We start from the raw sequence: 22146 nt of genomic DNA, 5'->3' as shown, positions 1-22146 counted from the left end.
TTGAAAAATATCTCCTAATCGATTACGAGACAAAAAGAAAATGTTTCTTGATTGATTATGAGACAAAAAGCAGAAATATCTCCTGAAGCTATTTAAAAAAAGCAAAAAGTAATATACAGCAAAAAAAAAAAATAAGACTAAGATTCAACTCTCTATTCTCTTAGCCACTAATTACCATCAAGAATATATACAAAAATAATGGATAATGTCATTTTTCTTTAACTATCTACCATCTAACATTGTGATAGTGACTTGATTTACACTCCATGTTATATCTTGTTTGCTTGGAGATAAATCTATGTTTAAATGGTTTTTTTTAATGGAAAATCCAGGGTTCTTAGGAGATGGCATTGACAGAGCTTCACTGCTCAACATTAAGACTACTGAAGACATTGTTGGTCTATCTTCTGCACATTCTTGAACACATAAGAGACCAATATGTATGCACCTTATAACTTTAGATTCTGTGTATGAATTGCCAATAGATGGATCAATCAGTGTTAATACAGTTCCTTCATGCCAATGCCTCCATACCTGCACGAACATATATAGTGCAATTATTATAATATATCACTTAAAATATTATTTTTCAGCTAAGAAGTATTTAGATTTAGGATAAAATTCTTTCGCCTACATATCCCAAAAGATTCAATTCATCGTCATCACTATAAAATTCTCTATTCTTCTTTCCAGTTATAATCTCCAATACAATAACTCCAAAGCTAAAAACGTCAGATTTTACTGAAAAGTTTCCGTCCATAGCATATTCAGGAGACATATAACCACTGCAAAATAGTAAAGCTCGTAAATTAAAAATGAAGCCATCGTATTTAGTTTTTCAAGTAATACTATGATGAATGATCATGTTATACTCACTATGTTCCAACAATTCTTAATGTTTTTGCTTGGATTTGATCTTTGTTAAGAATTCTAGCTAATCCAAAGTCTGATATCTTTGGATTCATTTCGTTATCTAATAATATGTTACTTGTCTTGAGATCTCTATGAATAATTCGAAATCTTGAATCTTGATGCAAATAAAGAAGTCCTCTTGCTATCCCATATATAATATTGTAACGCTTTTCCCAATCAAGCAATGATCTTTTTGATTTGTCTGCAACATTAGCTATTATTAATGAGTAAAAACTACGGTTAACAAACAAAACAAGTATACATAATAATTAGAAAAGGAAAATATTGAAATAAATAATGCAAGTTACCAAACAAAATGGAATCAAGGCCTCTATTTTCCATATATTCATACACCAACATCTTCTCATTTTTCTTAATGCAGCAACCAAGCAACCGAACAAGATTTCGGTGTTGCAGCTTGACAATTGATTTGACTTCATTTTTAAATTCTTCAATTCCTTGTCCAGAGTCTTCTGACAATCTTTTCACAGCAATTTCTTGGCCTTCAATCAATCTGCCCTGATTATACCATATGCACGATCTGTTAGTGTGTATATATAAGTGTGTTTATGTTATGATTTGAGACTTAATTTTAGTGATGATGGCAGCTATGCATAAAGTATTAAAACAACTTACCCTATAAACACTACCGAAGCCTCCTTCTCCAAGTTTATTATCTTGAGAGAAATTGTTCGTAGCCATCATTAAGGTATCAAAATCAAACATTGGCAACTCTAGATCATCCATGTTCCTTTCATCACCCAAGTATCTTCTAGAAGGCACCACCTCATTCATTAACCAATCATGATTTCTGTGGACAAAACCTGAAATAGCAGCTATTGATATACAATTCAGTACCATACTATACATAAACATTCATATGAGAGAGATTAATTATTGTACATTACCTCTAGATCTTTGTTTTCCCTTCTTCCATAAGTAACAAATAGCAACCAATCCAAAAACTAAAACAAGTGCAGTAAGTGTGATGCTAATAGCCTGTACTACTCTATGATTCTTGTTGGAGTTAGTAGATCCTGTGTGTCACCAAATTAATCGGAAAGAACTCCCTTAAATACTTAATCAATAAGGAAGGAACTTGCAATATCATCATCTTAGCAAAAATGTGCATAACCACTACTATTTAATATTCATGTTATAACAATTATATGTGATTATTTAGACGGTTGAATTATTTTGAAACCAAAGGACTTAATTAGGCACTTTGTAATAATTTCAATATAGTTATTGGATAAAAAACTTAAAACTCCCCTCATTGAAAAGTCAATTAAAACCAATTAAAATTCAATATTGAATTAGTGTTCAAATAGAGAGATACCTATATCAGCTGCAGCCAATCTGACATAGAGATCTTGGCCATCCGTACGGTAGACACTCATGTCAAAGAGTTGACCAATCCACATAATACAGCCACTTCCTCCGTTTGTGATATCAATGTTTGCATATGCAGTGCATGAACAATTCCTCTTACACAAACTCCCACATTCATCAAGTGTCATACTCTTATTTATAAACACGCTGCTAGTCTCCGGCAGCTTCATGTTCTCAAGATGCAAGAACTTGTCAGTGGAACAATTCAAATCCGTGTTCCTCACACACCCATCAGATCCATCTCTCAGATTCCAAGCCTGAGGGTTCTTAGGGCTGAACCCTTTCATACATGTGCAAACCGGCGATGCATTATTGTCACACACTCCGTACGGACCACACTCCCTGTAATGGTCGCATTGATCCGACGGTTTGTACCAGAACTTGTTCCATCTTCCTTGTATCCACAGGTAGCGTTGAAACTCGCCATCAGAATCAGATGTCACAATTATCCTCGACAAGGAAGGTCTTGTAACGGAAAAAGAGTACCACGCACCATGATCATCATAAGTGAAATTGAACTTGAGACCATCGGTGTTGTCTTTCATCGCCGGGTTCCCACTGAATCTCTCACCATTCCAAGGACCACTTCGGCATATTATAGTTTGGTTTCTCCTGAGGAGAGTCTCATATAAACCATGGTAATCTATCTTCAAAGTGTAGTCCCCGCTTGAAGGGTCTTCACCTGTGACCTTCCATGATGTTAAGTGCTTCTCTGTTCCTGTGTCCAAGTTCCAACCGACCTTCATCCCTGGTAACAAGGTATCCGTTGGGTACTCGAAGCTCTGCCATAAGTAGTTATTATTGGTCTTGTCTGATGAATCTTTGAGAACAAGGTTACCGGTATCAAGGAGCTGGAGAACTGGATTCTTGGCGTGGGTTTGGTTGGAGGACCATGCAGGGTTCCCGGATGAATTGAGGAGGACAAAGTTTCCATTGTCTCCAATCTTGAGATAGCCTGTGGAGGTTTCAATAGGGTTGTCCCTGTTTGCAACCCAAACTATTGTTTGAGGATTGATGTTGTTGTACCATATTCCGAGGTAATAGTTGGTGTTGGAACCTCTGAAGAAGCCCAGCACGAAGGATTGGTTTTGTGACAATAGCGTTTGGTTGGTTCTGAGGATTTGTGTTCCGGTTAAAGTATCGAAAGAGGTTGATGGAGTGATGAAGAAGAAACCAATAACAATGATGATGTAGTCAATAAGATGAGTGAAGAAGATTCTCATGTTTGCGGAAGGTCAAGAGTAGTGTGTGATTGTTGTTGTGAGTTTAGAGGGTATTATAATAGAACAAGCTCAGTGCCTTTAAATTATTTATCAAGCTAAGAAGAGCAGAACAAACTGACCGGCATCCCATTTTCCTTTTGAACATGTGTTTTGACTTTTGAACAAAGGGTTAGCGAGTTTCCCATATTTCAAAAGTTAATTATTATTATTATCACTTGATGATGCTACTCAATTCTTATATTAGTATATTCAAAAGAGAAAGTTTATGCCATCAGATTTATTAAAATTTGGCCCTACTTAATTCAAAAGAAAATAAATAATTTTATATTATTAAATATAATTTTATCTCAAAAATATTAATAATAATTAATTAATAGATATAAATTATAAAATTTATTAATTTTTTAATATTTTTTTATTAGTTGTTAAAATCAATTACTAATATATTTATTTTTAAATATATGTATAATTTAATTTATTTTTAATATGTATTTATATTTCAATATATATTTTATATTGGTAGTTGATTTTGTTAGCCAATTCCAATACATATATAGCATAATTACATATAAATAATTATTATATCAATTATACTACGTGTATACTAAAATCATCCACTAAAATTAATTATTAATATAAAATATATATTCAAATATAAATATATATTGAAAACAAATTTTTAATTTTCTACTAAACTAGTCCATTGTTTGAATAAAAGTTAGTCCATTTATTAAATTTCTAATTTATTAGTTTTTCCAAAGATTATTTATAAGAAGCGGTTGACTATAAGGGTGTGCATGGGTCGGGTGAAACCGGGTTTGATGTGACCCAAATTCGACCCGAAATATATACCGGACCTATTTATTAGATCCGAACCCGGTCCTAAACTCGATAAAACCTATACACTTTCGGGCCACGATTATACCGGGTAAAAACCGGGTGAAAACCGGGCCGTTAACATTACATTACCTTGATATCTTCTTATAAGCTAGCATGTAAAAATATCCAAATTTTCAAGACTCCAACCATTATTTGACATGGTAAAATTCACTTAGAAGAATATAACAAGAACTAACTCTTCTCTAAAATTAACGCATAACCATAATCAATACTAATATTGTCTAATAATACCAAATATTTAAATCAATATAAATAATACAATATTATGCATTAGTTTAAAATCTTATGCATTTTAAATATAAAACATTAACTTATAGTCTTATAATAACTAATAACACAAAATATTAATTGTGTATGATGACCGGGCCACCGGGCCGACTTAGAGTGACCCGAGCCATGGCCCGGACCTGACCCAAAATAATGACCGAGTCTATTTTTAAGACCTTACTTGACCCTAGACCCGGTAAAATCACACCAGAATAGCCCCTAAAGTGTTTGGGACCAGGTCGGGTCTTCGGACCAAATCGGGCCATGCACACCTGACTACTTATATATTATATATATTTGTATATATACTTGTTTTTATATATCATTCTAATTTATTTTATAATTTATTAATTGAATTTTTAGAGTTAGCAAAAACAGAAAACTAATTAAGGTGAAGTCTAAAGATTAGAGTTGTATATATCCATGTAAAGTTTTATAATATGCGAGCGAAATGATAAAAAAGATAAATTCTTAGGAACACTAACATTTAGTATTTTTTTATGATTATTTGATGAATATAAATATTAAATTTTTTTAATAAATAAATTTTATTAATTTATGTATATAAATTTTAAAAATATAAATATAAATTGTATTAATTTATGTGTATAAATTTTAATAAATATAAATAAAAATTATATATTTTTTATGTATAAAATTTTTATAAATATAAGTATAAATTATTATTGGTTATGTAATATTGATTCGTTGGAAAAATTGATTATGGACAATTTAGTGACGTGAACCACAAGCAACATATAGTTAGGTCCATCCTGTGTGACAATTTTTTTAGTTTTTTTTTTATTATCTGAATTATTTATCGATTAGTCTCTAACTTTCTAGATTAAAAAAAGTAATGAACTAATCAATGGCAAAGAGAGTTCCAACTTTCTGAAATAATGTTCTCAAAGACAAAGAGCTTGCTGGCTTTCCAGCTATTCAATTTCAAACACAAAATACCCAAAAAAGATTGCTTTCTACTGCTCTCAATGTCTTGGCTCAGGTTCTCTTTATTCGAAGAAGGTGTCTCGATTAGGGCTGCACACGGATCGGATCGGATCGGATATAGCCTAAAATTCTATCCGATCCGCACTGCACTCATCGTATCAGATCGGATACGATATCCGCATTTTTTTAGGCCGGATCCGATCCGATTCGATCCGCATACTTGCGGATCGGATCGGATCGGATATCGGGTATATCCGCATAATTAAAAAAAAAAAAAAACTATTTTAAGATTCTATTTGACTATTTTTACAAAAAAAATCCAAAAATTTCATTTTTTATCTGTTTAAGCCTATTTACTCCTAAAATATTATCAATAATAGTTCTTTTGAATAACAAAAACAAAATAATAACACAAGATTTAAGTTTAATTATTCTAAGTTGAAGTACAACATAAAAAATTAAAAACAAAATATCATAAAATTCATAAATAACACACTAAAATTCATATCACATTAGGGTTTATTTTCTTAAACTATGCTATTTATATGTGATGTGCGGATATGCGGATTTGCGGATCGGATCCGCGGATATCACTGCCAAATCCGCAATCCGATCCGACCATAGTGCGGATCCGATCCGATCCGATGGCTCTACGGATCGGATAATATCCGCAAAATTCGGATCGGTTGCGGATAATTACCGCAGATATGCGGATATTATCCGATCCATGTGCAGCCCTATTCTCGATCATCTGAAGGGGCTTAATCGCCATATCTCCACATCGGTGGAGGCAGTGAGCGATGATGTAAAGTTGAGGGGAAACGCTTATGCAGGAGTTGTAGAACAGGTAATTTTTTGTGTAGTGCCTTCCAATTTTTTCTTTTTTTTTTTTTATTTATTTCTGTTGGATTTTAGGGTTCCATATTCCTGTCCAGGTATCTCTGCTGAATAAATTGGGAGCAGAGGTTAATGGCAACATGGTGAAAGAGGTAAGCCACTCTATACCTGAAGCTACATCATATTGCCCTAATTTGTTCAATGGCCAGTGGATTTTGACACAGTTTTCTCCTGGTTTAATTATCGAAATTCTTGAGCAGATTTCTGGTGAGAATAAAGCCTCTACCAATGGCTGGTTCCATTTCCGATTGATGCGGTCATTGATGAGGTTGGAGGATGGTGTCATGGAGATGTTAAAATGGGTGGGGTAGTTGGTAGCCAAGGGTCATTGAAGATGCAAATATTATTAACGGATCCAACTTTTCAGCTCAGCCCCTTCAATGGAGCTCCGAACGCAGGTTTCTCTTCCAACCTTGCACCCTCGTGTGAACTTTATCTTTTATAGCTCCGAACGTAGCTCTTTTAGATCGATGTACTAGGGAGGGAAGACCCAGGTAATTATCCTGGACACCAATGTGATTGACGTTTAGAAAAGATTGCTGATTTTTCTGAATTAACTTGCTATCCACCAAAATTTTCATTGTCCTCCAATAGTGCTAGGATTCTGTCACTAGTCTCTATTGTTCCTTTGCAAAAAGGTACAAGAGTCATCGGCAAAAGAGAAGTAGTTCACGGCCGGGCATCTCCGATTAATCTGAATCCTTTTGATTGTGTTGTTTTGTTCAGCTTTGTGTAGTAAGAAGGAAAATTCTTCTACACAAAAAAAGAGAGGTATGGGGATAGGAGGTTACTTTTGGCAGATGCCCTTATTTAGTCTGAAAAAAACAAAACAATTGACCTTCCACAACAACAAAATAAAAAACAGGAGTTACCAATTTATTCATTAAATGATATCATGGTCTAGAAAAACTCTCTTATCTATATAGTATATTAATATTAATTTTGTCATGTATTTATAAAGAACCCAAGTTGTGATGTTTTGAGGCTAGTTTTGTGGATCCTCAGGAGTCAAGAGTCACGACGAAAACGGTGGTGAAACTTGGACCATTCCAGGAAGTTTATAATATGCTGAATCAAAACACTTAACACGGATAAATGATGAATTATCAAAGAAGCTCTCTAAATTTAAAAAAAAAAAGAGAAAAGAAATAAAATTATATATTAATAAGGGCTGGATAGTAATAATAACCATTCATTGATCATTTACTCTGAATGTGCCTAACCAGTTAAACTACAAGTCGGGATGTCCTAAAATAATAAGACTGGAATCCTAATATTCATTTTTTGCTGAAAGTAACAACGAAAACGAAAACTTTAATTCTCCAATATCCTTGTCAAGTGTGTCAATGATGATGCAAATTGTTCTGCTCTTGATGAGAATAGTTGAGATATAACTCGTTTTTATATTAGAATGAGTTTTTGCTTCTTTATCAGATGAGAATGCTTAAACCAATATGATAACTGTATTCTATAACAGTAATATAGTTCATAATTCTTATCAAACATAAAGTGGAGTATCTATACTTCGGAGAAAATTGGTAGTTTTTATTTATTTTTATTTTCTTATAAGCAAGATTTGGTAGGTTACTTTAGGGTTGAAATTTTTTCTTTGTTAAGCAACGGAAAAAACCCGAAGAGTTAAAAAAAAAAACTTTAATATGATTAGAATTACTTTTAAAATTATGACTCTTAAAAAATTATAAGCTAATGGTATTATGAGATCATGGTATTTCCGAGTCCAGTAGATCAAAAACTAATTTGTCCCTGGATCTAAACTTCATTTAAGCTATGAATTTTTGTCTATGTATTCTGATTGAATCATCCAAATTTGATTCTTAATTTCTTATTACTAAAAATCTGACTCATCAAATCTAACTTGATTAAAGAATAAAAAGAACCATAAATGGAAGTAGAATTTGTCTCTCCTTTTTTTTAAGAATATATACAGAAATAGTGGATGATATCATTCGTCATAAACTACCTAGCATCTAACATTGTGATTGTGACTTGATTCACACTCCATATTTCATTTTGCTTGTTTGAAGATGAATCAATCTCTGGATCATTTGTCCTTGCGTAAAATCCAGGAATTTTAGGTTTTGGCATTGATGGAGCTTCACTACTCAACATTAAGACCACTGAAGGCATTGTTGGTCTATCTTCTGCACGTTCTTGTACACATAAGAGACTAATATGTATGCATCTCATAACTTTAGATTTTGCATATGAATTGCCAATGGATGGATCAATTAGTGTCAGTGCAGTTCCTTTATGCCAATGCCTCCATACCTATAAGAATACATAGTGTAATCATTATAATATATCAATTAGAATGTTTATTTTTTAGCTAGGAAGTACTCAGATTTAGGAGGAAATTCTTTTACTTACATTTCCTAGAAGATTCAATTCATTGTTATCACTGTAAAACTTTCGATTCTTTTTTCCAGTTATAATCTCCAATACCATAACTCCAAAGCTAAAAACATCAGATTTTATTGAGAAGTTTCCGTCCATAGCATATTCAGGAGACATATAACCACTACAGAATAGAAATGTGCATAAATTATAATGAAGTCACAGTATCAGGGTTTTCAGAAAGCATTGGTAAATTATCATGTTATACTCACTATGTTCCAACAATTCTTAATGTTTTTGCTTGCATTTGATCTTTGTCAAAAATTCTAGCCATTCCAAAGTCTGATATTTTTGGATTCATTTCATTATCTAATAATATGTTACTTGTCTTGAGATCTCTATGAATAATTCGAAATCTCGAATCTTGATGCAAATAAAGAAGCCCTTTGGCTATCCCATATATAATATTGAAACGTCTTTCCCAATCAAGCAAGGGTTTTTTCGATTTGTCTGCAACATCAGTTATTATTAATACATATAAACTAAGGATAAGAGCAAAACAAATATAGATCATAATCAGAAAGTAGAAAATATTGAAATAAACAATACTACCAAATAAAATGGAATCAAGGCCTCTATTTTCCATATACTCATACACCAACATCTTCTCATCCTTCTCAATGCAGCAACCAAGCAACCGAACAAGATTTCGGTGTTGCAGCTTGACAATTAACTTGACTTCATTCTTGAACTCTTCATTTCCTTGTCCAGAATTCTTTGATAATCTCTTCACAGCAATCTCTTGGCCTTCAATCAATCTTCCCTGATATTGTCATAGGTACGATTGATTAGTGTGTGTATACAAGTGTGTTTATGTTTTGATGTGAGAATTTTTGTAATGGTGGCAGCTGTGCACAAAGTATTAAAACAACTTACTCTATAAACACTACCGAAGCCTCCTTCTCCAAGTTTATTATCTTGAGAGAAATTGTTTGTAGCCATTGTTAAGGTATCGAAATCAAACATTGGCAATTCCAGATCATCCATGTTCCTTTCATCACCTAAGTGTTTTCTAGAAAACACCACCGCATTCATTATCCAATCATGACTTCTGCGGACAAAACCTGGAATAGCGGCTATACATTGTTTACAACCAAGGTAAATCTATTTATACTGCACAACTATATACAGGCATTCATATGAGGGAGATTAATTATACATTACCTCTAGATCTTTGTTTACTCTTCTTCATTAGGTAACAAATAGCAACCAATCCCAAAACTAAAATAAGTGTGATGCCAACAGCCTGGACTACTCTATGATTCTTGTTGGAGCTAGTAGATCCTGTGTGTCACCAAATTGATAAGAAAGAACTTCCACTTAATCAATTAGGAAGGAACTTGAAATGTCATCTTCATAGCAAAAATGTGCAAGCACTACTGCTTAATATTTATGTTACAACAATTATATGTAATTATTTAGGCAGTTGTATTATTGTAAAACCAAAGGACTTAATTAGGCACTTAGTAAGAATTTCAATATAGTTATTGGATAAAACCTTAAAACTCCTATTATTGAAAAATGCACTTAAAAATTAAAATTCGATATTGGATTCATGTTCAAATTGACCTTTTAAAAGATTTAACGCCTCGATTTAGTCTCAAAAAATACTAATATGAATCAAATTGATCCTTTCTATTTATTCATTATATTTAAATGCCACACATAAAAAATGTAGCAAATATCATGCTTTACACATCCATAATTATTAATGAAACGTTAGCAAAAATTTAACAAAATTACTAATCCACATTGATATCTTTTCAGTAAAAAATATCCACACTGTTAATGTTACAAGTAAATGCATGTCTCACTTTCTTTTGATTATTTTTCTACAACTAATAAACAGCACATAGGGTGATTGATAATAGATAATAGATAGATATATACCTATATCAGCAGCTGCCAATCTGACATAGAGATCTTGACCATCCTTACGGTAGACGCTCATGTCAAAGAGTTGGCCAAGCCACATAACACAGCCACTTCCTCCATTTGTGATGTAGATGTTTGCATATGCAGTGCATGAACAATTCCTCTTACACAAACTCCCACATTCATCAAGTGTCATACTCTTATTCATAAACACGCTGCTTGTCTCCGGCAGCTTCATGTTCTCAAGATGCAAGAACTTGTCAGTGGAACAATTCAAACCAGTGTTCCTCACACACCCATCAGACCCATCTCTCAAGTTCCAAGCTTCCTGGTTCTTAGGCCTGAACCCCTGCATACAAGTGCAAATCGGCGAAGCATCTTTGTCACACACTCCGTACGGACCACACTGTCCATAGTAATCGCATTGATCCGCTGGTAGGTACCAGAACTGGTTCCAACTTCCTTGTATCCACATGTAGCGTTGAAGCTCACCATCAGAATCAGATGTCACAATTGTTCTAGACAACAAGGAAGATTTTGTAATGGAAAAAGAGAAAAACACACTATGCTCATCATAAGTGAAATTGAACTTGAGACCATAGGTGTTGTCTTTCATCGCCGGGTGCCCATTGAATCTCTCACCATTCCAAGGACCACTTCGGCATATTATTGTTTGGTTTTTGTTGAGGAGAATCTCAGGTAAACCATGGTAATCTACCTTCATAGTGTAGTCACCGCTTGAAGGGTCCTCACCTTTGACTTTCCATGATGTTAAGTGCTTCTCCGTTCCTGTGTCCAAGTTCCAACCGATCTTCAGCCCCGGTAACAAGGTATCTGTTGGGTAATCGAAGCTCTGCCATAAGTAGCTACTACTGATCTTGTCTGATGAATCTTTGAGAACAAGGTTACCAGTATCAAGGAGCTGGAGAACTGGATTCTTGGCGTTGGTTTGGTTGGAGGACCATGCAGGGTTCCCGGATGAATTGAGGAGGACAAGGTTTCCATTGTCTCCAATCATAAGATAGCCTGTGGAGTTATCAATGGGGTTGTCTCTGTTTGCAACCCAAACTATTGTTTGAGGATTGATGTTGTTATACCATATTCCAAGGTAATAGTTGGTGTCGGAACCTCTGAAGAAGCCCAGCACAAAGGTTTGGTTTTGTGACAACAGGGTTTGGTTGGTTGTGAGGATTTGTGTGCCGGTTAAAGTATCCGAGGAGGTCGATAGAGTGATGAAGAAGAAGCTAATAAGAATGATGATGAGGTAGTTAAGGTGTGGGAAGAAGATTCTCCTCATGTTTGCGGAAAGTTAAGAGTAGTGTGTGATTGTTGTCCTGATCGTTTAGACGGTAGGATAGAAGAAGCTAATTGCTTTTGACTTATTAAGAGTAGTACTCCTGAGTGATTGTTATTCATCAATTTCTTCATAGATTTGTTCATAAATACAAATTGCTTTTGACTTACCAGCACATTTGACTCTTTTTATATTCCTTTTGGTCATATATCTGTTTTGACTTTTAACTTGGAAGTTAAGTATCATCAGTTGATGATGCTAGATCAATATAATATTGTATGTTGAACGGGTTATTCTTGTCACAATTAGGGGAATTCACAATAAAATAGGGATGCTTGTAAACCAAGTTTATATGAATGTATCAAAACTTGTAAATATAATAATGGGGAGTCTGATTTCTCTTTTGTATTGGTTTCTCATTTAGTTCTTTTAGGTCGGATATAAAACTCATTCAATTAGCTAATACTTTATTTCTTATGGTAAATTTTTTTAGTTCATTATTCTTTACATATCGCTCATCTAAGTTCCGTTTTCAAGTTTATAATCCATTTTGGTTATTATTAATCTTCTGTCAAGTTATTATTGAAGATTTTTGTGATAAATGTTTTATATTATGTTCATGGTTGTGTTTCAAACTTAGTTCTATATAGAAGGGAATCATGAAACTTGAAAGTTTTATATAATGGAATGTCGTGTTTACAAACAACAGAAATTCGAACGACCTTATAGACTTTTTGATGCACATACACGGTATTTCCAGTCCGGTCAATGTCCCAGTCGTAGAGCAAACTTAGACCACTATTTGAAATTAGAAGATACAAAAAAGTATAGGAAACTAATTTTTACTTAACCAACATTATCTAATTTTAGTGTTTAGGTTTATAATTTAAAATAAATAAAATAATTAAAAAAAATTGATTAATATTGGCAAAAAAAATGGTTACTTACTTAACATTACTCAGAAAATATATATTGATTCTTACTCTTATAAACTATTTTCTTTTGATTTTAATACAAGTAATATTTAAAAATGATTTTTATTTTACTTCATGTTGTTAACTTGTTTCATTAAGTAGTATTGATGTGACAAATTAAATATTGACATAACAAATTAATTATCAATAAAATTCTACGTCCAAACAAAATCCTTATCCAAATCTATCCAAGTTGTTGTAACAATTTTTTAAATCATATACTCCTTCTCTTTCTCCTTCTCCGTTTCTTTCTCCTAATCCTTCTCCTCCTCCTCGTATTTCTTCTTCTTCTTCTTTCAAATTTGTGGAGATTCTCCTTCTTTCCTTTTTCTTCTAAATTTGTACATGCAGGTTTTTCTTCTTTCCTTCTTCTCCTCCTCTTTCTTCTCCTCCTCTTAGAGATTATCAATTCAATTTAATTCAATTCAGAACACATGCGTCCATTCAACTCAACAATTCAATTCAATTCAATTCAATTCATAATGAACCGAACATGTTATTAAGGTGAAACAATTGTATAGTCCTAAATAAACGGAACGTTATCCATTATATAAAATCAAATTTAAAACAGCTTTCTGCATAATAAACCGAACACGTTATTAAGGTGAAACAATTGTATTGTACTAAATGAACGGAACATTATCCATTATATAAAATCAAATTCAAAACACCTGTGTCTACAATTTAGAGATTATCATTTCAATTCAATTCAAAACACATGCGTCCATTCAATTCAATTTAGCAATTGCATTTCATTCAATTCGATTGAAAAAATAATCTATTAGTAAAATGTTGGTGTTGTTGGTGATGACGATAACGAAAGAGGAAAAGAAGAAGAAGAAGAAGAGGAGGAGGAGGAGAAGCAGAAGAAGAATCTGCGTGCGCGAAGGAGGAGGAGGAAGTATGCGTGAATTTGAAAGAAGAGAAAGAGGATGTATGGATGTATTTGAAAGTGCGGGGAGGAGAAGAAGAAAAAACGCGTGTAATGACGCTCTTTTAATGAGAGTGGTTTTTGTTGGTGTTGGACCTACTTGGATAAACTTGGATGAAAAAAATACTTGGATGTGTAGCAACAACAACAACAACAAAGCCTTGTCCCACTAGGTGGGGTTGGCTACATGAATCAAACGACGCCATTGAGCTCTATCATGTATCATGCCTACAGAGAGACCGTTTACATGTAGATTTCGTTTGACCACCTCATGGATGGTCAACTTAGGTCTTCCTCTGCCTTTCACCCCTTGTTCATCTTTCATCTCATCCACCCTCCTGATTTGGTGTTCTGTCACTCTTCTTCTCACATGTCCAAACCACCTGAGACGTGATTCTACCATCTTTTTCACAATGGATGCTACTCCAACTCTCTCTCTTATACTTCGTTCCTTATTTTATCCAATCGCGTATGATCACTCATCCATCTCAACATCTTCATCTCTGTCATACTTAGCTTATGTTCGTGCTCCCCTTTGGCCGCCCAACACTCCGTATCATAAAATATATCCGGTCTTATACCAGTGCGATAGAATTTACCTTTAAGTTTTAAAAGCACTTTTTTGTCATATATAAAACCAGATGCACTCCGCAATTTTGACCAACCTGCTTGGATCCTATAATTTACATCCTGTTCAATCTCTCTATTATCTTATATGATGCACCCAAGATATTTAAAACTTTTAACTTTTTATAGGGTGTTTTCTCCAATCTTCACCTCTATATTAGGATTTTTCCTTCTCAAACCAAACTTACATTCCATATATTCCGTCTTACTACGGCTTATGCGCAGACTATACAATTCTAGAGCTTCTCTCCATAAGTCCAACTTCTTATTTAGGTATTCCCTTTACTCTCCTATAAGGACGATATCATCGGCAAAAAGCATGCACCATGGCGCAGGCTCTTGGATGTACTGTGTAAGTACTTCCAAGACTAATGTGAAAATGTATGGACTTAAGGATGATCCCTGATGTAATCATATACCAATGAAAAATTTCTCTGTCACACCACCTTAAGTCTTCACACTAGTTGTGGCCACATCATACATGTCTTTAATTGCACGAATATATGCGATCCCTACTCTCTTCTTTTCTAAAATCTTCCATAAGACCTCCCTTGGCACCCTATCGTATGCTTTTTTCAAATCAATAAACACAATATGTAGATCCCTTTTATTACTACGATACCTCTCCATCATCCTTCTTAACAGGTATATTGCTTCAGTGGTGGATCTGCCTGACGTTTTCTATTACTTATGTCTCTTTTCTCAACCTCCGTTCTATCACCATTTCCCATAACTTCATAGTATGACTCATGAGCTTGATCCCTCTATAGTTTTCACAACTTTGTATATCCCCCTTATTCTTGTAGATAGGTACCAAGATGCTCTTTCTACACTCATCAGGTATCTTCTTTGACCTTAAAATCTTATTAAAAAGCTTGGTTAACCAATTGATGTCATTTCCTCTAAGGCCCTTCCAAACCTCAATCGGGATATTATCAGGTTCTACTGCCCTACCATTTTAATTTGCTTTAAAACCTCTTTTATCTCGAAGTCTCGAATCCTTCGATAATAGTCAAAGTTTTGATCTTCTTTCCTTGTGCATAACTGACCAAGACTCGGAAGAGTCTTATGTCCTTCATTAAATAACTTGTAGAAGTAGCTCTTTCACCTTTCATTAATCTTCTCCTCCTGAGCTAGCACCTCTCCATCCTTATCCTTTATGCACTTAACCTGATCCAAATCTCTCGTTCTTCTTTCACGTTTCTTTGCGATTCTATATATACATTTTTCTCCTTCTTCCGTACCCAAAGACTGGTAAAGACCCTTATATGCTCTCGTTCTTCCTTTACTTACAGCCACTTTTGTCTCTTTCTTAGCCGCCTTATATTTTTTCCAATTATCTGCATTGTGGCATAAAGACCACTCTTTAAAGCACTCCCTTTTTATCTTTATCTTTTCTTGTACACTCGCATTCCACCACCAGGACTCTTTGTCTCTTGGTCCTGTCCCTTTAGATTCACCAAAACTTTCTTTTGCTGTTATTCTAATAACTTTTGCCATCTCCCTCCACATCTCTTCCATGCTTCCATTTTCATCCCACTTTGCCTCTTCTCCTACTCGTCTTAAGAAACTTCTTTGTTCCTCACCTTTCATCTGTCATCATCTCGTCCTTGAGTTCTTTGTATGATGTCTTTTCCTCAATTTTTATTCGACGCGAAAATCCATGACGAGCATCCTATGTTGTGTTGTTAAACTCTCCCGTGATAATTTTACAATTAATGCAAAATTTATGGTCGAGTCTCCCCAACAAGAAGAAGTCGATTTGAGAGCTTGTCATGCTACTCTTATATGTTATAAGATACTCGTCTCTCTTTTTAAAACATGTATTTGCAATGAGAAGGTCAAAAGTTGGATGTGTAACAATCTTAATTAATGATATAGACTAAAATGAAAATTTTTAAACTTTTATTATATCAAAATTAAAAAATATATAAAAAATATTTTATGAAAAAACGCTTTTTTGCTTTCAAATTTTTTGGTTGAGGAGGGACGGGGTTGAGTGTTTTGTTATTATAGGTGGGTGTTGGAGAGGAAGATCAGGTGGCAGAGATTTCAAGGAGAGTGGGATGGAATTGTGGTAAAGAGTTTAGGATTTAAAATTTAGATTAGGTTAAATAAGGAGAGGTAATTTGAAAATTTTGAGTAGTTTTTGTAGTGTGAACAGTTTTGTCTACTAAAATTCGTTTTTCATGAGTACAATGTGTCAGTTGTTTTTTTCGTAAATATATTTGTTATCGATTTAAACATTTGTAGGTAGAAATTATAGTTTTAATATTCTTAAAGTATTCTTTAATTTTCTTTTCTTTTCTTCTTACATTTTTTCCACTTCTTGTATTAATGAGCATTATTTGAAATTCACCCGCCAATATGTTGAGTGAAGGTTGATTTTATGACAAGGCTCTGTGCTTAATTGATGGCTTAATGCAACCCCATAAGGTAGGGGTAGTCATGCACCCTTTAGAGTTTGTTTGGAATGCTAGGAATTAGAATTCACTCGAGAGTTGAATTCTGGTTCTTATTTTGGAACAACTAAAAATGAATGATTTGAATTCCTTTGAAAATTTCAATTCCCATTTTTCTTTTATTTGTAAATCAGATCAAAAAGGGTTTGATTTCAAATTAACTCTGGCACTCTTTAAACTTGAATTCTATTCCATTAATATATTATAATTATTCCAAATTATGAAATTGAATTTTAAATAAAAATGAATTCTTTTCTTAAAGGAAATAGAATTCTTTTCTCATGTTAAATGGTTTCTAAACAAGCTCTTAATTTACTTTATTGTATGTGAACTGTTATATAGGTTGTGTTTGTTTGTTGAAACATGGACACTAATTGTTAGACATGGTGGTATATGTCCACCGTTTGTTTGCTGAGGTACAGATTTGGATGGAGACAGTGGTATATAGATACACACAAAATACATGTATTTAATATTCCTCCTTAAAGTTGAGACATAGAGACACAATGTATAGGACACAAAATCTAACCTTTTTATTCTTAATTATTTTTGAAATTACCAAGACAGAGAATAAAATTGACATTTAGTTTATATGTGTTTCTTGTACATTATTATCAAACACATTATAAAATTTGTGTATGTGTATTTATGTATGTATCTATGTGTCTCAAAGACACTAACCAAATGGAGCATTAGGTACGAAATAGTAGGAGTCATTGGAGGTATGAGAATGAGATTGCTAGACAGAGAAGAGATAACTAGGCGGCTTATTAAAGTTTCTTGTGTATGTATGTTGGCTATATATCACAATAGAAGCTATAATTTGTCTCTGTATTCTGATTGAATCATCCAAATCTGTGACTAATCAAATCTAACTTGATTACAGAATGAGAAAGGCCACACTTTAAATGGAAGTAGAATTTGTCTCTGTTCTTTTATGTTTTGAGAATATATACAAAAATAGTGGATGATGCTATTTTTCTTTAATTATCTAGTATTTACCTAGCATCTAACATTGTGATTGTGACTTGATTCACACTCCATGTTTCATCTTGTTTATTTGACGATGAATCAATCTGTAGATGTTTTTTCCATGTTGAAAATCCCGGATTTTTAGGATTTGGCATTGATGGAGCTTCACTACTCAACATTAAGACCACTGAAGACATTGTTGGCCTATCTTCTGCATGTTCTTGGACGCATAAGAGACCAATATGTATGCATTTTACAACTTCAGCTTCTGTGTATAAATTGTCAATAGATGGATCAAGAAGTGACAATGCAGTTCCTTCATGCCAGTGCTTCCATACCTTAAAGAATAGATAGTACAATCATTATAATACATCAACCAGAATGTTTATTTTTTAGCTAAGAAGAACTCTGATTAAGGAGAAAATAATTTTCACTTACATTTCCCAGAAGATTCAATTCATCATTCTCACTATAAAACTCTCTATTCTTCTTCCCAGTTACGATCTCCAATACCATAACTCCAAAGCTAAAAACATCGGATTTTATTGAGAAATTTCCGTCCATAGCATATTCAGGAGACATATAACCACTACAAAATAGAAATATACATAAATTAAAAAAGAAGTCACTTTATCTAGTCTTTTAAAAAACACTCTAGTGAATTATCAAATTATACTCACTATGTTCCAACAATTCTTAATGTTTTTGCTTGCATTTGATCTTTGCCGAAAATTCTAGCCATTCCAAAGTCTGATATCTTTGGATTCATTTCATTATCTAATAATATATTACTTGTCTTGAGATCTCTATGAATAATTCGAAATCTTGAATCTTGATGCAAATAAAGAAGTCCTCTTGCCATCCCATATATAATATTGTAACGCCTTTCCCAGTCAAGTAAGGTTCTTTTTGATTTGTCTACAACATTAGTTATTATTAACACATATAAATTAAGTATATATGATAATTTGAAAAGAAATAGTGAAATAAGTATGCAAGTTACCAAACAAAATGGAATCAAGGCTTCTATTTTTCATATACTCATACACCAATATTTTTTCATCCTTCTCAATGCAGCAACCAAGCAACCGCACAAGATTTCGGTGTTGGAGCTTGACAATTAACTTGACTTCATTCTTAAACTCTTCAATTCCTTGTCCAGAATCTTCTGATAACCTCTTCACAGCAATTTCTTGACCTTTAATCAATCTGCCCTGATTATACCATATGCACGATCTGTTAGTGTGTTTATGTTATGATGTGAGACTTAATTTTAGTGATGATGGCAGCTATGCATAAAGTATTAAAACAACTTACCCTATAAACACTACCGAAGCCTCCTTCTCCAAGTTTATTATCTTGAGAGAAATTATTTGTAGCCATCATTAAGGTATCAAAATCAAACATTGGCAACTCTAGACCATCCATGTTCCTTTCATCACCCAAGTATCTTCTAGAAGGCACCACCTCATTCGTTAACCAATCATGATTTCTGTGGACAATACCTGAAATTTGTAGCGGCTATATAATGATTACATACATTAAAGGGAAAATTATTTATGCTGCACAAAGACCATATGCACTAAAGTACTATATATAGGCATTACAAGGGTGATTATTATGCATTACCTATAGATCTTTGTTTTCTCTTCTTCCTTAAGTAACAAATAGCAACCAATCCCAAAACTAAAACAAGTGCACTAAGTGTGATGCCAATATCCAGAACTGCTCTATGATTCTTGTTGGAGCTAGTAGATCCTGTGTCACCAAATTGATAAAAAAAGAACTTCACTTAATCAATTAGGAAGGAACTTGCAATACCAAATCATAGCAAAAATGTGCAACCGCTACTATTTCATAGGCAGTTGTATTATTGTGAAACCAAAGCACTTAAACAATATGCAAACACGTTACAACTGAAAATGTGCATGTATCACTTTCTTTTGATTATTAAAGGGTACAACAAAATATATGGAGAGATAGATAGATATAGATACCTATATCAGCAGCTGCTAATCTGACATAGAGATCTTGGCCATCCGTACTGTAGACTCTCGTGTCAATGAGTTGACCAAGCCACATAACACAGCCACTTCCTCCATTTCTGATATCGATGTTTGCATATGCAGTGCATGAACAATTCCTCTTACACAAACTCCCACATTCATCAAGTGTCATACTCTTATTCACAAACACACTGCTTGTCTCCGGCAGCTTCGTGTGCTCAAGATGCAAGAACTTGTCAGTGGAACAATTCAAAACCGTGTTCCTCACACACCCATCAGATCCATCTCTCAAGTTCCAAGCTTCTTGGTTCTTAGGCCTGAACCCCTGCATACACTTGCAAATCGATGAAGCATTCTCGTCACACACTCCGTACGGACCACACTGTCTATAGTAATCGCATTGATCCGCTGGTTGATACCAGAACTTGTTCCAACTTCCTTGTATCCACATGTAGCGTTGAAACTCGCCATCAGTATCAGATGTCACAATTATCCTCGGCAACAAGGAAGGTTCTGTAATGGAAAAAGAGTACCACACACTGTGCTCATCATAAGTGAAATTGAACTTGAGACCGTCGATGTTGTTTTTCATCGCCGGGATCCCACTGTATCCCTCACCATTCCAAGGACCAGTTCGGAATATTATAGTTTGGTTTTTCCTGAGGAAAGCCTCAGGTAAACCATGGTAATCTAACTTCATAGTGAAGTCACCGCTTGAAGGGTCTTCACCTGTAACCTTCCATGATGTTAAATGCTTCTCCGTTCCTGTGTCCAAGTTCCAACCGATCTTCATCCCCGGTAACACGGTATCCGTTGGGTAATCAAAGCTCTGCCATAAGTAGTTATTATTGGTCTTGTCTGATGAATCTTTGAGAACAAGGTTACCGGTATCGAGGAGCTGAAGAACTGGATTCTTGGCGCTGGTTTGGTTGGAGGACCATGCGGGTTTCCCGGATGAATTGAGGAGGACAAAGTTTCCGTTGTCTCCAATCTTGAGATGGCCGGTAGAGTTGTCAACGGGGTTGTCTCTGTTTGCAACCCAAACTATTGTTCGAGGATTGATGTTGTTGTACCATATTCCGAGGTAATAGTTGGTGTTGGAACCTCTGAAGAAGCCTAGAACGAAGGTTTGGTTTTTTGACAACAAGGTTTGGTTGGTTGTGAGGATTTGAGTCCCGGTTAAAGTATCCAAAGAGGTTGATGGAGTGATAAAGAAGAAGAAGCTAATAACAAGGATGATGAGGGAGTTAAGGTGAGTGAAGAAGATTCTCATGTTTGCGGGAAGTTAGGATCAGTAGTGTGTGATTGTTGTGGTGGGTTTCGAGGGTAGTATTGAAGAAACTGAGTGTTGTTGACTTATTCATGAAGGAAGAGCAGAACATGGTGACCGGCATCCATTTGTTAGGTATATAGCATAAGAATGTTAATATTAATTTTGTCATGTATTTTCAAAGAACAAATGATGTGATATTTTGAGGCTAGTTTTCTAGATCCTCAAGAGTCACGACGCAATCGGTGGTGAAACTTGGACCTTTCCAAGTTGGAAGTATGGTGAATCAAAACACGCAACACAGATCAATGATGAAGCACACCAAACAACAACAAAAGGCCAAAACATTAAGAACTTTAAAAGCTACACAGGCTAAATAAATATCAGAAAGGTAGAACGACGTCGCGGAAGTGCAATAAATTGTAATTCCTCTTAAAAAGATTGAAAGCGTCATTGTAACCCTGTTTCTAAAGACTACTGAAAGCATTGCTCATTCAAAAATAATATTCGTCGCTATTATTATCAGGTCATTATCATAATATATTTTAATGGCCTTTAAATATTGTGACATAAGTAGGTCAATGTCCCAATCGTAGAGGTCAACATTAGACTATCAACTTAGACCACTACTTGATATATATATGTTGATCTTTATAATTTTCTTTATTTAAAACACAAAATTTAAAGGTTTTTGTTTTTTTGAAAAGTTTGTCTTATTTCAAAATTAGCATTAGCTAACTTGTTGTCCATGCAGTCTTTATATAAGTATATATCCACAATA

At 34.1% G+C, this 22146-nt stretch overlaps 4 protein-coding genes across 19 annotated transcripts; 1 reads left to right on the top strand and 3 right to left on the bottom strand.

Moving 5' to 3' along the window:
* LOC112782871 (receptor-like serine/threonine-protein kinase SD1-8) lies at nucleotides 1–3633 on the bottom strand. Of its 11 annotated transcripts, none has more exons than XM_025825515.3 (7): nucleotides 2252–3633; nucleotides 1821–1949; nucleotides 1549–1736; nucleotides 1221–1431; nucleotides 877–1114; nucleotides 635–785; nucleotides 1–534 (listed from the first exon to the last, which is right to left on the bottom strand). In XM_025825515.3, the coding sequence occupies exons 1-7, from the start codon at nucleotides 3525–3527 to the stop codon at nucleotides 223–225; spliced, it is 2505 nt and encodes an 834-aa protein (XP_025681300.1). In that variant the 5' UTR covers nucleotides 3528–3633; the 3' UTR covers nucleotides 1–222. The 11 variants fall into 11 exon arrangements, with proteins under 11 accessions (XP_025681300.1, XP_072087722.1, XP_072087723.1 ...); XM_072231621.1 differs by having other exon boundaries at nucleotides 877–1126; nucleotides 1549–1748; nucleotides 2252–3609; XM_072231622.1 differs by having other exon boundaries at nucleotides 877–1126; nucleotides 2252–3607.
* A 2043-nt stretch (nucleotides 3634–5676) lies between these two features.
* On the top strand, nucleotides 5677–11189 carry LOC140183325 (uncharacterized). Of its 3 annotated transcripts, none has more exons than XR_011879323.1 (4): nucleotides 6116–6489; nucleotides 6578–6631; nucleotides 6740–6937; nucleotides 11062–11189. XR_011879323.1 is itself a non-coding variant. In XM_072231628.1 (3 exons), exons 1-3 carry the CDS (start codon nucleotides 6193–6195, stop codon nucleotides 6848–6850), a joined length of 462 nt encoding a protein of 153 aa, XP_072087729.1. In that variant the 5' UTR covers nucleotides 5677–6192; the 3' UTR covers nucleotides 6851–7113. The 3 variants fall into 3 exon arrangements, 1 of the variants encoding a protein (XP_072087729.1); XR_011879322.1 differs by lacking the exon at nucleotides 11062–11189 and adding an exon at nucleotides 8627–9039; XM_072231628.1 differs by lacking the exon at nucleotides 11062–11189 and having other exon boundaries at nucleotides 5677–6489; nucleotides 6740–7113.
* On the bottom strand, nucleotides 8446–12325 carry LOC140172891 (receptor-like serine/threonine-protein kinase SD1-8). 4 transcript variants are annotated; one of them, XM_072231619.1, is made up of 7 exons: nucleotides 10845–12325; nucleotides 10119–10238; nucleotides 9831–10030; nucleotides 9507–9717; nucleotides 9167–9404; nucleotides 8928–9078; nucleotides 8446–8828 (listed from the first exon to the last, which is right to left on the bottom strand). In XM_072231619.1, the coding sequence occupies exons 1-7, from the start codon at nucleotides 12124–12126 to the stop codon at nucleotides 8517–8519; spliced, it is 2514 nt and encodes an 837-aa protein (XP_072087720.1). In that variant the 5' UTR covers nucleotides 12127–12325; the 3' UTR covers nucleotides 8446–8516. The 4 variants fall into 4 exon arrangements, with proteins under 4 accessions (XP_072087720.1, XP_072087721.1, XP_072087719.1 ...); XM_072231620.1 differs by having other exon boundaries at nucleotides 9831–10018; XM_072231618.1 differs by having other exon boundaries at nucleotides 9167–9717.
* A 5604-nt stretch (nucleotides 12326–17929) lies between these two features.
* On the bottom strand, nucleotides 17930–21834 carry LOC112782866 (receptor-like serine/threonine-protein kinase SD1-8). The gene is made up of 7 exons (XM_025825505.3): nucleotides 20087–21834; nucleotides 19719–19847; nucleotides 19407–19594; nucleotides 19093–19303; nucleotides 18770–19007; nucleotides 18528–18678; nucleotides 17930–18427 (listed from the first exon to the last, which is right to left on the bottom strand). The coding sequence occupies exons 1-7, from the start codon at nucleotides 21366–21368 to the stop codon at nucleotides 18116–18118; spliced, it is 2511 nt and encodes an 836-aa protein (XP_025681290.1). The 5' UTR covers nucleotides 21369–21834; the 3' UTR covers nucleotides 17930–18115.
* Between the last annotated feature and the right edge of the window lie 312 nt (nucleotides 21835–22146).

This window comes from Arachis hypogaea, chromosome 20 (assembly GCF_003086295.3).
Source record: "Arachis hypogaea cultivar Tifrunner chromosome 20, arahy.Tifrunner.gnm2.J5K5, whole genome shotgun sequence".
NCBI lineage: Eukaryota > Viridiplantae > Streptophyta > Magnoliopsida > Fabales > Fabaceae > Arachis > Arachis hypogaea.
This window is presented reverse-complemented; position numbering and strand designations above follow the sequence as displayed.

Excerpts from the sequence above, each read along its gene's own strand:
- LOC112782871 (XM_072231621.1), bottom strand. The coding sequence starts at position 3,527 with ATGAGAATCTTCTTCACTCATCTTATTGACTACATCATCATTGTTATT. Across the intron at positions 1,749-1,820 it reads GGGAAAACAAAGATCTAGAG|CTGCTATTTCAGGTTTTGTC; the intron begins GTAATGTACAAT and ends GTATATCAATAG. Across the intron at positions 535-634 it reads AATTGAATCTTTTGGGATAT|GTATGGAGGCATTGGCATGA; the intron begins GTAGGCGAAAGA and ends ATGTTCGTGCAG.
- LOC140183325 (XM_072231628.1), top strand. The coding sequence starts at position 6,193 with ATGTGCGGATATGCGGATTTGCGGATCGGATCCGCGGATATCACTGCC. Across the intron at positions 6,490-6,577 it reads ATGCAGGAGTTGTAGAACAG|GTATCTCTGCTGAATAAATT; the intron begins GTAATTTTTTGT and ends ATTCCTGTCCAG. Across the intron at positions 6,632-6,739 it reads ATGGCAACATGGTGAAAGAG|ATTTCTGGTGAGAATAAAGC; the intron begins GTAAGCCACTCT and ends ATTCTTGAGCAG.
- LOC140172891 (XM_072231618.1), bottom strand. The coding sequence starts at position 12,126 with ATGAGGAGAATCTTCTTCCCACACCTTAACTACCTCATCATCATTCTT. Across the intron at positions 10,239-10,844 it reads ATTGGCAGCTGCTGATATAG|GATCTACTAGCTCCAACAAG; the intron begins GTATATATCTAT and ends GGTGACACACAG. Across the intron at positions 9,079-9,166 it reads TTAAGAATTGTTGGAACATA|TGGTTATATGTCTCCTGAAT; the intron begins GTGAGTATAACA and ends TCTATTCTGTAG.
- LOC112782866 (XM_025825505.3), bottom strand. The coding sequence starts at position 21,368 with ATGAGAATCTTCTTCACTCACCTTAACTCCCTCATCATCCTTGTTATT. Across the intron at positions 18,679-18,769 it reads TTAAGAATTGTTGGAACATA|TGGTTATATGTCTCCTGAAT; the intron begins GTGAGTATAATT and ends TCTATTTTGTAG. Across the intron at positions 18,428-18,527 it reads AATTGAATCTTCTGGGAAAT|GTATGGAAGCACTGGCATGA; the intron begins GTAAGTGAAAAT and ends CTATTCTTTAAG.